Consider the following 16109-nt stretch of genomic DNA (forward strand, 5'->3'; position numbering starts at 1 on the left):
TGTCAAGTTAAAAATATCTTATGGTAATATTGTTTTTTTGTTTTCAATATTGGAGGGTATCTTAAATGTTATGGTCATTTTTTGTACAAGGTGGAAAAAGGATATTATGTTTGATACAATGTGGAAAAGGGTATAATGTTTGATAATACACTTCACCTATTTAATGGTGTCTACTTGTGAAATTTGCTTCATGTGTTCATCATCATGTTCATATTTTTAAAACCTTCTTCTGCAGATCAGTTTGTATATTCAGCTGTATGTCCACCATAGAAAAAAATGCAAAAGCTAATTAATTTTCAATACCAATGGTAACCACGGTAATGATGCCAGCGGTAACCATGCCAATGGTAACCATGCCAATGGTAACCATAGCCTTATATTGTAATAGTGAACCTAATAATCAACTCTGAGACGAAGTTAGCATCTTTTTACAGAGAATGAAAAAACCAGGTTTTCAATTTACAATGTTTTATAAAGATACTCCTTATGGTTGTTTTCTCTGAATCCTGTTTATATGGGCAATACTGTTATTATGTAACTTATACAGGTGGGTTATGTTGTTTATATTCATTATGTATAATTTTGGTGTTAATTCAGTGAAATTTGAAGGTTTTTGTCAGTGTTTTATCCCAGATTTATGGATTTGATCCCAGCCAGTGTATGCAAATTTCTTCAAATATTATTATATTTACATAATTAGTGATATTGATTTAAAACAACTTGTATTATTCAATCATAAAATCCAGTCACATGCAGACAGCTGAATTTGAAACTTTGTTTAAGTTACTGTCAGATGTGGATAAAAAACAACAAACAGATGTGATACACTGTATGTCAAATCCATTTTGATGCTTTCAGGTTTGATATCATGCCAGCCCATGGTAGTGGTCATGGCCTGGTCTGTTCATTTTGTGTTGTTATTTTGAAGTTGTTAGTGTTCAGTTTTTGTTATTCGGTTGTGTTTGAATAACCGGTAATTAGTATTTTTTTCTATCGCTTTCTTGCCAGAATCAGGTTCTTGTCATTTGATTTAGTTTTTGAAGACTTCATCAAACTGTATAATAGATTTCAACACATAATTATTTTACAGTACCTTTATTAGATATTACTGGGTGTCAAAGACAGAAGTTTGTAATATGAAATCCACATTGTATGTCCCCAGCGTTCATGATTGTTTTCACATGCTTCATGATTGTTTTTACATACTTCATGGTGTGAAATCAAAAAGTTGATGTCATTCTGACTTGTCAGTATGTCCACACCAGTTTCAAAATATTTGTTTTTATCTCTCCAACCACTAAAGAGGATCCACCCTGTAAATAATTTGAAACATTTGCACAATTTTGTTTTCAAACACAACTGCCACATGTGCCTTAAGCTTACATATGAACATTTGCAAAATTGCTCACAGAAATATACTTGCATGTTTCAAATGTCTTCTCATTTTTTTACACCTGTTGTATTCCTCAAAGAGCCATTATGAGGCATGAGACTAATTTAAAATACTTTTTGCTCTGTATCGTTACACTAACATAATCTCATATAAATTGATATATTTTTCAAAACAAATCAGTGACCTTGGCAAAGTGATACAACTGATTCCGAAAAATTATCCTCACAAAATTATTGCACATTTTAAATATTAAAACTTCTTAATCTTTACAATTTATTCAAAATAAATTGGCACATATATTTACCCAGGAAAAAAAATCATCTTAAATAAATCCCAAAAGTTGAAAACTGCGTCGAGAATGCTTGTAGCCTGTAAATCTGAATTTTCCAGAGTTTGCCGTGAAAGAACTCCTCAGCAACCTACAAAGACCTACTCGGATACATTTACAATGATTTACATTTTTCAGAAACGAATGTGTTGATTGATGTGCCTGTGCCAAAATACATGCATGTATTGCTCACTAGATGCATGTACTAATGATGTTTCAAATATGCACCACGTTTGCTAGAACATGTTTGTAGCTGGTCAGTGAAATATTTTTGAGTATGACACAAAACACCAATCAATAAATACCTGACTGATCATCATGTTCTATACTACACTCCATTCTGCTGCAGGGTCCTTTGTTTTCCTTTATCGGTAACTTCGTATTTATTTTATTGCTTTTTGTTATCTTGTATTGAGTGTATTATCATGCAGGGAGACACGAGTGTGCTGTGAAAATTTTTGCTACTAATTTTCAACATATGAAAATTTTGCCGTTTTATTTTCTTGTTAGGGATAGATTGGATGTAAATAATTTTATCAGATTCAAGTTTTGTATATAAGGTTTTGCACTTAAATCACCATACTGTGGGATATTTTTTTCTACCCTGAGACAGAATAACAATAGGTTTAAATGGTTAAAGATCAACCCAGTTTTTGGTTTTAGTGGATGCATACATAAACATGATTGGTCATGACTCACATTTGTCCATCTGCGCAGTTGTCATGGCTACCAGATTGCCATTTTTCCCTATTTATACTATATAAAAAGATATGATTTTGTGTCAGGGATACAACTCAACAGTTTTCCAGATAGAGTTTTGGTGGATACATAAATACATAAAGGGGGATGTGTCACAACTTACATTTGTCCATTTTCATTGTTGCCATGGTAACCGGGCAGCTGTTATCCTTATATATACTATATAAATAGAAATGATTTCGTGTCCAGGTAACAACTCTAACTGTGTTCCTGATAAAGTTTTCGTTTGAGGTGGACACCTTTGTCCACTTGCATGGTTGTCATGGTAACCACATACCTGTCAGCACCCATGAAGATGCCTCTCGGGTTATACTTACCAGGGATAAGTAAATTTACTTTGGCTTAGAAGAATGGAAGATCACGAATCCATCACCCTTAAATCAATACACCTAGACTACGTCAAGCTTGATTCGGTCAGTTTGGGCTTGCAATGTATAGACTATGTCAAGCTTGATTCGGTCAATTTGGGCTTGCAATGCATAGACTATGTCAAGCTTGATTCGGTCAATTTGGACTTGCAATGCATAGACTATGTCAAGCTTGATTCGATCGATTTGGACTTGCAATGCATAGACTATGTCAAGCTTGATTCGGTCAATTTGGGCTTGCAATGCATAGACTACGTCAAGCTTGATTCGGTCAATTTGGACTTGCAATGCATAGACTACGTCAAGCTTGATTCGGTCAATTTGGACTTGCAATGCATAGACTAAGTCAAGCTTGATTCGGTCAATTTGGACTTGCAATGCATAGACTACGTCAAGCTTGATTCGGTCAGTTTGGGCTTGCAATGCATCTATTCTCGTCACTGCAATATTCATTTTAATCACCATGATTAAAGAGTTGGGTACACTGTGAAGAAAACAATTACCATAGAACACTGCAAAGAAAACAATTACCATAGAACACTGTGAAGAAAACAATTACCATAGAACACTGTGAAGAAAACAATTACCATAGTACACTGTGAAGAAAACAATTACCATAGAACACTGCAAAGAAAACAATTACCATAGTACACTGCGAAGAAAACAATTACCATAGAACGCTGTGAAGAAAACAATTACCATAGAACACTGCAAAGAAAACAATTACCATAGTACACTGCAAAGAAAACAATTACCATGGTACACTGCAAAGAAAACAATTACCATGGTACACTGTGAAGAAAACAATTACCATGGTACGGTGTGAAGAAAACAATTACTATAGAACACTATGAAGAAAACAATTACCATAGAACGCTGTGAAGAAAACAATTACCATAGAACACTGTGAAGAAAACAATTACCACAGTACACAGAGAGGAAAACAATTACCACAGTACACAGAGAAGAAAACAATTACCACAGTACACAGAGAAGAAAACAACTACCACAGTACACAGAGAAGAAAACAATTACCACAGTACACAGAGAAGAAAACAGTTACCACAGTACACGGTGAAGAAGACAATTACCATAATACACTGTATATTCCTCAATCCCAGGGACAGTCATCTTGTATAGGATTTGGTTTCTTAATAAAACGAAAACTTAAGTACCATTGAGTGTTTTTGATAGTTTTATTGAAAATTCCCTTCCCACAGAGGAGTCTAGACTGCAGAGTGAAATATCACCAGGTGTTGATTAAAGCTTGGACCTTTGTCACAAGCAGCAAATGACGCTCGTGAGACGTTTTTGTGTAGTTGGACGTTTGTTGAAGACTACTTGCCTTCCACTAGTATTTGTTTCCCCCGGGCTCTGCTCAGTTCCCACCCACCATAATGCTGGCCACCGTGAAATATTCTTGAGTACGGCGTATAACAACAATCAAATAGATAAATTCCATGAATATGGCATGTGTATTTAGACGTCATGTGGGAAAGTTTGCCACTGACGTCAAAGTTTGGTCCTTTACACCAGCCACTCCACTTTCCTCCACCTGTAAAATTTACCAGTCATAAAAGTGAAGGATTCTTGAATATGGTGTTCAACAAAAATCAAAAAAATAAATGAACTGATCAAAGTTGTGGTAGTGATCAAAGCTGTGGTGGTGATCAAAGCTGTGGTTTACATATGGAGAATGTGGTGATCAAAGCTGTGGGTTATGTCACAGCATTTGTCAGATTTCTGGCAAGGTGCTGTGGTGTATATGTGGAGAATGTGGTGATCAAAAGTCTGTGAAATCCTGACCAAGGTTTTCATTGGGAAGTGTTGATGGCAGTTGACTGCCGACAGACAGACAGACAACCTGATTGCTATAGGCTATCCTCACGCATATCCAGTGAAAAAAAAAAACATCTCTCAATCAATACTTAATTAATTGTGCTTAGATTGGTGAACACATCTGAAGAAGAAAAATAAAAGTGTTTAAGATGATTTCTTATACAGTTTTTATTAATCTTTCTTGTGTTAATACTTGTAACTTACATGTAAATCTGTTAGAAAAACATGCAAAATGAGGACAATTCTCAAACAAAGGGGGACCACTCTGCTGTTGTAACTGGATAATTAACCAGGTCATGCAAGTCATCTCTTGACAGATTTTTATGCTATATATGTCCACATCATCTACTTGAATCAGGATTGTCTCCCTTGTTGTGCAGCTCTTCAGCAAACTGGTCCAGTTTCTCCTCTGCACTTTTGGACTTGCCAACTTTCCCTACTTCCTTCACCAACTGATTGAATTTATCCAGGTCTTTGAACGACACATTAGCTGAGCCTCTTTCTGCTGCCTTTGCCTGAAAGAGAAGTATTGAATGGTTGGTAGATAACTAAACCAGCCTCTCATTAATGCAGTCATTGTGAGTCCATCCAATCCAGCCCATGCTGGCCTCCTCTGACAGACTGTTCGTGGGATAGTCCATTAACAACCTGCGGGTAGTCGTGGGTTTCCCCCGCGCTCTGCTCGGTTTCCTGCCACCATAATGTTGGCCGTCATCGTATAAGTGAAATATTTTTGAGTACTGGTGTGGAACATCGTTCCAATTGCTACACTCTTACAAATATGTAAATAAAACAAAAAATAAATAAAAACAAAAATAAAACAAGTTATTTTGTCCCAGATTAAGTGCCTATAAATGAGGTATATTTATTTACCTGATTTTTTCCCGGTTTCCAGCCAATGAAATACAGGATCTGGAAAGTGGCAGGAACACCTCTCTCGGTACCATACATGTCTGAAATGGGAGGTCACATGAAATAGCTGAATTTTTATTAATGTATTTATCCTAAATAAAAGGATCAGCTTAGAGCAGTGATGTGTTTTGACCACATGCACTAGTCCAGAAGTTAACAAGATGTTGATTTCCTTGCTTTGCAATCTCTGCGGTATGTTTTCAACATAGGTTCTCTATATATTGAAGTCAAGGAAGAAATGTAACGCAGAATAAAAAAAAAATCACAAAAATTTTCACAACAGGATATTTACAAACATGATTTTCACAGAAAGCTGATTTTTACACAAGACTTTCACACAAAGATCAAAGAATAAAAAAAAAATCACAAAATTTTTCACAACACGATATTTACAAACATGATTTTCACAGAAAGCTTATTTTTACACAAGACTTTCACACAAAGATCAATTTTACAAAAAGATTTCTACACAGATGATTTACACAAAAATTTCACAAAAAGATGGTGTTTAAACAAAGATGATTTTCACATGCACAATATTTCCATATCATGATGACTTTCACAAAACGAAAAGATTTTTCCACAAAAATGATTTCCACAGAAGTTCTCACCTTTGTATATGGATGCTGCAGCCATCATGGTGTCTCGGTGGAGATGAAGCTTGCGCGACCATGAACAGTTATTCTCACCCATCCCTAAAATATCAAATAAATGTAATTAACAATTAAAGGATGCATGAAATGCTTGGTTTCTGTTTCTTAATACTAAGCATAGAAAGATGTACAAAGAAAGCTTCCAATCCTACTCCTTGGAGGGTAAAAAGGCTTTAAACTTCAGTTTTGCTCAAACCCCTCACAGAAATTATGTAGTGTAATGCGCAACATCAACGGTGGTAACTGTCAAAACAACTTTGTTTGGAGGCCAAAAATTGGGTGTACTATGCTGATCCCAGTATTCCCAGTATGTTCTTTGATGATGTAATCTCCGAACACAAAGTCTTTTGGAGATATTTATGGAGAGAAATTTTTCCTCGCTAGTTTCCTCACTTTAAATTACAGCTCTCTTTTAGGTGTTTGAGTTGTCCCCCTTCATCCACCACATGTACATGTAAGTTATCTCCCTTGCTTTTTTTATAAGGCCTGAAAATATACTATTTAACATAAATATCCAACGAAAGGACAATGCAGAAGTCTCCAAATGACAGATGTATGGTTTTACTATGCAGTATACACTGTATAACCTTTGATGACAAATCTCTTACCTTTCAAATCTGTCATCAATTCAAACATCGTCGGATAAGTGATGTTCAATTCATCTACATCCTGAAAAAAAAAAGATTTTCAGATTTCAGAAACCAATATCCTGCAATCCACAATACTTTCACTGATTCATATGGTTTTAGATATATATGTATATATGGTGAATGACCCAAAATTTCCCCAAAAAGGGCATTTTTAGAGGCCGATAAATGTGATTGAATATTTTTTTTTTCCAGTAGAATACCATCCAAACTTCCAAACAAATCTCAAAACACTTTTCTAAGATCACTGAAACTCTCAGAATCCTGCAAATTGTGTAAGGTGGTCATGCCCAAATTTACCATTCATGGATGTAGTAATACCATATAATAAAAGCACCAGGCCCAATATCATAAAATTTCATTAAACAGTTTTTATGGTTTTCTTTTAAATCTTGTTACCTTTAATATGTTGACTTTAATAAAAAGATTGGTAACAAGGGACAAGTTCTGTTTAAGATCGATTAAACCCGGACAAGCCCAAAACTGTACACTCTGCTTAGTAATCATGACGCAACAAAGGCTTACTACTGGTCAGTTGTATAAAAATGTCACACTTCTGTATGTCCAAATTTAAGGCCTTTGCACACATTGCAAGAGTTGTGCACAACTTGTTGCATCCAAGCTGCAGGGTTATTCTGCCTTCATTGCTAACAAGAGTTCAGGCGAACACAACATACGCCCCAACAAATGCACTTATTTGTAATGTATTAAAGAATATCAGCTGCTTTGGGAAGTGTATTACCCCTAAGGGGAATCTTCATGGGTGTTGATGATAGGTATGTGGTTACTATGACAGCCGCACAACTGAACAAAGAGAAAACTCTACGCAGCGGGGGTGTATCAGAATGGAGTGTTAAACTAAAACACACTATAATGTCTATCATGCATCGTGTTTTCACTGTTTTATTTACTTACTCAATTACTGTTATACTCAAAAAGTTTTCACTTTTACGATGGCAGTCAGTTTTAAGGGTGGAGTAAACCACCGACATCTGGCACATTACTGACACACTTTCCCTTGTGATGTACAGAGATGCACCAAACTAGTGGCAGTGGGTTTTGTGGGCACAGGAAATGTGAGTGCTCATTTTTTGCCATGGCGGTAGGTTTTGTGGGCAGAGGAAATGTGAGTGCTCAGGTTTTGCGATGACTGTAGGTTTTGTGGGCAGAGGAAATGGGGGTTCTCAGGTTTTGCAATGGTGGTAGGTTTTATGGGCAGAGGAAATGTGAGTGCTCAGGTTTTGCAATGGTGGTAGGTTTTGTGGGCAGAGGAAATGTGAGTGCTCAGGTTTTGCCATGGCGGTGGGTTTTGTGGGCAGAGGAATTGTGAGTGCTCAGGTTTTGCAATGGCGGTAGGTTTTGTGGGCAGAGGAAATGTGAGTGCTCAGGTTTTGCAATGGCGGTAGGTTTTGTGGGCAGAGGAAATGTGAGTGCTCAGGTTTTGCAATGACTGTAGGTTTTGTGGGCAGAGGAAATGGGGGCTCTCAGGTTTTGCAATGGTGGTAAGTTTTGTGGGCAGAGGAAATGTGAGTGCTCAGGTTTTGCAATGGCGGTAGGTTTTGTGGGCAGAGGAAATGTGAGTGCTCAGGTTTTGCAATGGCGGTAGGTTTTGTGGGCAGAGGAAATGTGAGTGCTCAGGTTTTGCAATGGCGGTAGGTTTTGTGGGCAGAGGAAATGTGAGTGCTCAGGTTTTGCAATGGCGGTAGGTTTTGTGGGCAGAGGAAATGTGAGTGCTCAGGTTTTGCAATGGCGGTAGGTTTTGTGGGCAGAGGAAATGTGAGTGCTCAGGTTTTGCAATGGCGGCAGGTTTTGTGGGCAGAGGAAATGTGAGTGCTCAGGTTTTGCCATGGTGGTAGGTTTTGTGGGCAGAGGAAATGCGAGTTCTGACATTTTCCAATGGTGATGGGTTTTGTGGGCAGAGGAAATGGGGGTTCTCAGGTTTTGCAATGACTGTAGGTTTTGGTGGGCAGAGGAAATGGGGGTTCTCAGGTTTTGCGATGACCATAGGTTTTGTGGGCAGAGGAAATGGAGGTTCTCAGGTTTTGCGATGACGGTAGGTTTTGGTGGGCAGAGGAAATGGGGGTTCTCAGGTTTTGTGGGCAGAGGAAATGGGGGTTCTCAGGTTTTGTGATGATGGTAGGTTTTGTGGGCAGAGGAAATGGGGGTTCTCAGGTTTTGCGATGACCGTAGGTTTTGTGGGCAGAGGAAATGGGGGTTCTCAGGTTTTGCGATGACCGTAGGTTTTGTGGGCAGAGGAAATGGGGGTTCTCAGGTTTTGCGATGACCGTAGGTTTTGTGGGCAGAGGAAATGGGGGTTCTCATGTTTCAGTGAAGTAAATCACCGACCACCAGCATGTTTTTCGCACACGGAAGCTATGATTTGATTGGTGGATATGAAAAGTTAAAATTTATGACATCTACAGACATCTAATTCTGTTCTTACAATGGTCAGCATCGTGAATCCAGCTCTATTCAAAAGGTTGCCCAGATCTCTGATTTCTGTGAATGGTGAAATATGAGACCCAAAACCCTGTCAACAAGAGAAACAAATATTATATATAATCAAGTGACAAAATAGAGGGGGAGTTGTTAAGGGCTTGACCTAATATATCTTGTATTTTGTGTTAACCTTCACTTTCATCAGTATTGCAATCTTTCGAAATCCTTTTTACATAGAATCATGCCAAAGACACTATGCAAGGCAAGACACTACACAAAACACTGGACAAGACATTGCACACGACACCAGGCAAGACATCACACAAGACACCAGACAAGACATTGGACAAAGCATTACACAAGACACCATTATCTAGACATTATCTAAGGCACCAGACAAGACACTGGACAAGACATCACACAAAAAAAACATGGCATTAGTCAATGATCCCAGTCCACAATATGCAAAAATGTGCTTTTCATTTCATCATGGAATTCTCAATATTAAGAATCATTCTATTTCAAACTCTTCTTCAGCTGACATAAAAAACCAATACATCACAAAGGGGCATAAATTTTTGCAATGATGTAACTTGTTTTCAACAGCCTTCTGTTCTAGAAGTGAACGAATTATACCCACTCTTAGCATAGCAGTTGTGTAAATACAGTGGCAACACCAAAAAGGTTATAGACAGATGGACAGCTGGGCAGACAGATGGACAGACTGATGGGTAGACAGATGGACAGACAGATGCATATCTGGACAGATGGACAGACCAATGGGTAGACAGATAGACAGACAGATGGACAGACAGATGGACAGACAGATGCATATCTGGACCGAGCATATCTGGACTGATGAGCAGACAGATGAGCAGATGGACATACACAATACTCCACACAATAATACCACCCATATTACGGGCACATAAATGTAGCTATGCTTTTATTAATCATCATCAACAGTCTATTCACAATTAACAGACTCCGGTCATCATATGAGGATATGGCTGACAGTTAAGAACAGCCAGGACAATATTTCTATACATTATACAAACATGTTTTGTATGAGTGGAAATCAGTAAGTGTTCTCTTACTTTATCCTCAGACAACACCTACCCCTTCCCGCTCAGTTTCTGCTAGCTGGAGCGCCCCGCGGAGCTGATACAGCGTGTCGCCCCCAAACATGCTGCCCAACAAAACACCATCACTCTTTAAAGCATTGTGGATCTGTGAAGAAAGGGGAGACAACTCAAGTCTGATAGGCGCGACACTTGAAAGTGACAGTGACTAAATGTGCCTGATAGACTTGTGAATCGATTTACCTCATTTATGTGAAAGAAATATATAGAGGATATTGCACAGTGAAGGTTGAACACCATAAATATTGTTCAAGTGAGAGGCGGAATTGATAACCCACAAGACGTGAAGCATCGAGTGGGTTATCATTTCAGACAAATATTCTATTTATATCTATTTATTATTAATAACAAAAGTGATATCTAACTAGTGAAGATATCATTTTAATCAGTGAACAAAGCACTGAGATCTCACTGATGTGAAAATAATAAATATAATTTGACAGTCGCAAACACTACAAATATAGGTGACATTTGTTTCTGTTGTCATGCAAACATGCTCACACAATACATGACGCGAGATATGACAGCCCAGTCAGTCACAGTATACTGACACCAGACATGATATCAACCCAGCCACAGTGTGCTGACACCAGACATGACACCCACCCAGTCACAGTAGACTCACACCCGAGATCACGGCCCACATAGTCAGAGTGTACGGACACCAAACAAAACACCCTACCTTATCAGAGGACACTGACATCCTGCTTCCACAATTTCTAACTCTTTCGACTCACTTAATTAATTCTGAACTTATCTCTAACCACTTAACATTACAGTGAAAAATAACCTCATGACTTCAGAGTGAAGTACCCTCAAAATTTGGCATTTACAACACAGTAAAGTAAATAAAACAAAACTTTCTTACCTGACGAAAACATCCAGGTAAATCATTAACCCAGTGTAAGCTGTAATCATAGCATTCAGAGGCAATCAAAATATTATTTCAATGTTATCTTTCAACAATAAAAAAAAGGGGTTAAAAAGTACTTTCAGATGCTGAACTGTAGATTCATATACATCCGTGCTGAATATTTTAAAAATGTGTGAATGGAACAGGTTGGTTTTCCAACTTTATCTGAGCAACCACAAAATGAATCTGCGTACAAATTTTGAACAAAATTTGGCAATATCTGAAGCAGTAATTGCGCATAAATCAAAATCAATGACCAATCAGAATCATAGAAATCATTCAATATGCACAACATAGGCACGGATCTGAATGGTTTTCAAATTCATCCAAGCTGACTGGAGATGAACCCGTGCACACACTCTAGTCAACATCAGACAATATACAGAGCAGTTTTCGAATGGAAACTAATGTCTAAGTAAACAATGGCTTACAAAGTACCTCAAACTGGAAACCACAAGGTCTAAAGAGTTGTCCTTAAAAGGTATGAATTCCTCATCCGCCATGATTCTGTGGGTGGGCACATCCGCTGAGATCTTACTCTGTAACTGAAAACAATAGCACTGTTATTTATTTTATTTATTTGATTGGTGTTTTACGCCGTACTCAAGAATATTTCACTGATACGACGGCAGCCAGCATTATGGTGGGTGGAAACCGGGCAGAGCCCGGGGGAAACCCACGACCATCCGCAGGTTGCTGGCAGACCTTCCCACTTACGGCCGGAGAGGAAGCCAGCATGAGCTGGACTTGAACTCACAGCGACCGCATTGGTGAGAGGCTTCTGGGTCATTACGCTGCGCTAGCGCGCTAACCGACTGAGCCACGGAGGCCCCAATAGCACTGTTGATTAGCCAATCACATTGTAGGTCTGCAGAGCACTGTGTGAAGTCCTGTTGTGTTCAAAAATAAAGTCAATTTATTTATTTATTTATTTGATTGGTGTTTTACGCTGTACTCAAGAATATTTCACTTATACAACGGCGGCCAGTATTATGGTGGGAGGAAACCGGGCAGAGCCCGGGGAAACCCACAACCATCCACAGGTTGTGGGCAGACATTCCCACGAAATAAAGTCAAATGACTTCCTCTAATGAAGAGAACAAATCGACACAAAGTTATTCTTTTGATGTAATCTTCATTTTTATGCATATTATTCTATTAATAATATTGACAGGGATTTTAAAAAGAGCGAGATTCAAAAGATAACAAACCAGCAATTTCTCGGACATCTCACACTGCAACACCTTCTTTACGATATCAGAGGTCATGTGACGGGAGATATAGCCCCGCCCACATCCTAGCTCCACAGCAATGTCAAATACTCTGTAACAGAGAGAAGTTACAAAGAAGGATACAATATACAATCTGTTATTTAGGCGGGGAGTGGGCTCTCACTGATAGTCTGTTAAAGAGGTTGTTTTTGCCGAATCCATTTGTGTGCATATGCATGCTTTGGTTTCTACATCATCCTTGGCAATTTTTCAGTCATATGACGACCAGCCAATCCACGTATGCATATATAGTAGGTCTTCATGTGGCAGGGCGCGTCCATGCAGCCACGGTGCTGCCGCCACTGAGGTATCATGCCAGAGACACCAGACATGACACCCAACCCAGTCACATTATGCAGACACTGGTCCAACCAGTCTTGTTTCCTTACTCTAGCCTAATCAGTGTTGAGCAGCAGTCATGAAATCTTTAGTATGTCTCGATCTGGGTTTGATTCCTGGTCCTCTGACTTTGGTGCTCTAATCATCAGGCCACTGAAGTGCTTGTATGAGCTGATGATGTTTGAAGGAAATGGCAATTGGTGTGTATGTATGAGCACTAAGCCTCATAACTTTGTCCTCTTTGCAAAATATATTCTGAAATGTCATCTTTCATACACGTCCTATTAACTAGATTTCCTCCATCTTTAACACCCTGTAATTTATGCTGGAGGTGTGTTGCCTCTGAGCCAACGAGAGTTGTTAAAACTGCCGGCATGTTCGTGTAAACTCGGAACCTACGTCCAACATTCCGGTTTCCCAATCGTCAAACGGAAAACGAACTGTACTGTTCGCTACTGTCTGGGAAGAAGAGTTCTACCGGAAATGTACGAACTGCACTGTGGCATTTTCCCGCGGCAATTCTCCTCCTAACACAGAAGACTTCAGGGCTAGTTCTTAGGCAAAACGGAGTCGCCCTCAGCGGATGTTGGCGGTGACTTTATTCAACTATAGTAACCTGAGAGTTTAAGGTTTTGACATGTTCAGCGAATGTGAACCGTTGGCAACAAATGATATATAAGAAAAAGAGTTTACATGTTTAAAGCAGAAGGTGACTGGACAATAATCTTGCACTATGTAGACATTACTTGTGGGTTGTGCTGTTATGGGACTAATGACATGTAGCCTTAAACCTCTAAAACATAACCTTTATTGTCAAACCTGGACAACGGCCTGTGAGTCTTCATCATGAGAATGCATGTTACAACTACGTATATCACAGGTGACAGGAGTGGTCATAATTGCATGAATGAATTTACATACCACAACTACATGTATTTTCCGTACACTTACCTTTTCACGTCACAAATTCTGTCAGCCAATCTAAATCCTACCTAAAAATAACAAACAATTATATCATTTGTTTACAGCTGATGACTTTATCAGTCTAAGTTATTGATTCTATATGTCATATTAAAGCGTGCTTCCTCAATGGTCAAAGTTCCGGGTAATACATTTACATGCCTTGACTTTACAGTCCGAACATAAGGAAAATGCCTTGAAACTGAAACTGATGAGCTTCAAGTTACCAGTTTGACCAGACAGGGAAATAACACAATACCAAAAAAAGTGCATGCTTCCAAGTTTATGGGGTTTTTACTGTACATGTACCTGCAAACATGTGAAAGTATACTCTCTTACGTAACCAAAGCTGTCAGTGTAACGCTGTACACAGAGGGCTGTGAGCAGGTGAGATTTTACAAAAGTGTAATATGCAGGTTTCACAACAGGATGTTACAACAGACTGACATCCCTTTGTGATGTGATGCTGTTAATGTCGTCAGCTTAACAAGGCATGACAAAGAGAATATAGAAATCTAAACTAAACAATATTAGACTGATATTTTAAATATTATCCTTTGTGGGGTATTCCCATTCCTGGTGCTGAAAACAGTAATGATATTCCGCAAGTAGCTGGATCTAAACACTAACACTACAATGTTAAACGATGGCCTGATGAGTAGCATGACGTTAAGCGGTGATGTCATTTTCTATTGGGATATCAATCTGCTGAGATAACGACATAACTCAAAAATTTGGGTATTACCACTAGTTCATAAAAACCATTTGAAGTTATCTATCATAGGTGTAATTTTTTTTACAGTTTACAGCAGGATGATTAGCTGGCAAAATTAAATTACAGACTGCGATTTACAGTACTTAAGACATGTACAAAGCAGATTAGCTTTCACTCAGTGTACATTTCTCGGTCTACAGGGCGCTATGAGCATGTACAACATTCACTGTACATTTCTCAGTCTACAGGAAGTCTTTCCTTAGCATACCTCTTCCTTCACATAATCGTACACTTCATAGTCTTCCAGGAGAGTTGTCCGATCTCGCTGCACTCGCTTGACCTTCCTATCAAAAACATTCATCACAGATTCGGGCCGGTCATTACGTGAATGGAGACTGAAACTACGACGCTGGAGGTAGGTGGTTGATAAATAATTCAACTTCTTTCCATTATTAATTGTCCAATAACTGGCATTGTCTCTAACAGTTGTACATTTCCAACAGCTGCCAGTCAGTCGTCCCTTCTTTATTAAATGATTATGCCTACTGGCCAACGGTGCATCTACTAAATATTTTGGTGTATATGTTCTTTGTGGCACACTGATGTCGGCTGTTTGCCTTATTCGCTGAAATATGTGTTTCTGGGGGTTAAACAACCCACCACTGTATCTCGAGACATTGGCCGTCATCGTAAAAACTGAAACTGAAAGTTAATGTCCAACACAAATTGGGGCCTCCTTGTTCGCCTTGGCTTCAACTTTGACGTCTTCAATTTGTGCGATGTACGCCAATTTAAAGTACACATCCAGAATTTTTTAACAGATTATTTGTATGCGTCTGTCTTACAGCTATTTACACCATCATCTCATCCACAAACTGTCAGTTTTTAAAACAACACTTTGGCCAGCAAATATCTCACGCCGCGTTTTTGACTCGAAGGTAGAACTGAGATGTTTCAACCTCCGTGTGCTGAAGATATCCAGAATAAGGGAGGTCACTCTATCAGAACTTAGGTGGACAAACTGCGACCTTAGAAAAAAAAATCTGGGAACTTAGGCCTATATATTAGACCTAGAAGAAATGAAAGTGACATCATAGGCACATATGTAATAAAGCGCGGAAAGTAACAGTGATATGCATCAAAACCTACGTATTTACTTCGTTATCACACCCAAATTTTGTACATGTATACGGCTAAATAGTCAGTAGATTAGGCCTAAATAGTTGACAACAGTGAAATCTAACGACAGAATTCAGTTTTTAGTGATGGGACTATCTAAATCCGCATATCATACTCGGACCATGACATGCCGGCAACTTAATGCTTTTTCAAATCTGGATCGTTGGACACACGTACGTAGGCTATATATAAATATACCTGCAAATGCCTTCATTTCATCATGAAAGTTGCACGGCAAGACCTTGGTAACAG

The 16109-nt window shown here is 38.6% G+C and overlaps 1 protein-coding gene across 1 annotated transcript; it reads right to left on the reverse strand.

Annotated features, from left to right (window-relative positions):
- Positions 1-4873: 4873 nt before the first annotated feature.
- LOC135463591 (arginine-hydroxylase NDUFAF5, mitochondrial-like) lies at positions 4874-15602 on the reverse strand. Its single transcript, XM_064740907.1, has 11 exons — positions 14947-15602; positions 13955-13995; positions 12605-12716; positions 11832-11938; positions 11349-11388; positions 10458-10568; positions 9343-9429; positions 6861-6921; positions 6211-6294; positions 5561-5640; positions 4874-5202 (listed from the first exon to the last, which is right to left on the reverse strand). Exons 1-11 carry the CDS (start codon positions 15364-15366, stop codon positions 5029-5031), a joined length of 1317 nt encoding a protein of 438 aa, XP_064596977.1. The 5' UTR covers positions 15367-15602; the 3' UTR covers positions 4874-5028.
- Between the last annotated feature and the right edge of the window lie 507 nt (positions 15603-16109).

Source organism: Liolophura sinensis, chromosome 3, assembly GCF_032854445.1.
Source record: "Liolophura sinensis isolate JHLJ2023 chromosome 3, CUHK_Ljap_v2, whole genome shotgun sequence".
Taxonomy (NCBI): Eukaryota; Metazoa; Mollusca; class Polyplacophora; order Chitonida; family Chitonidae; genus Liolophura; species Liolophura sinensis.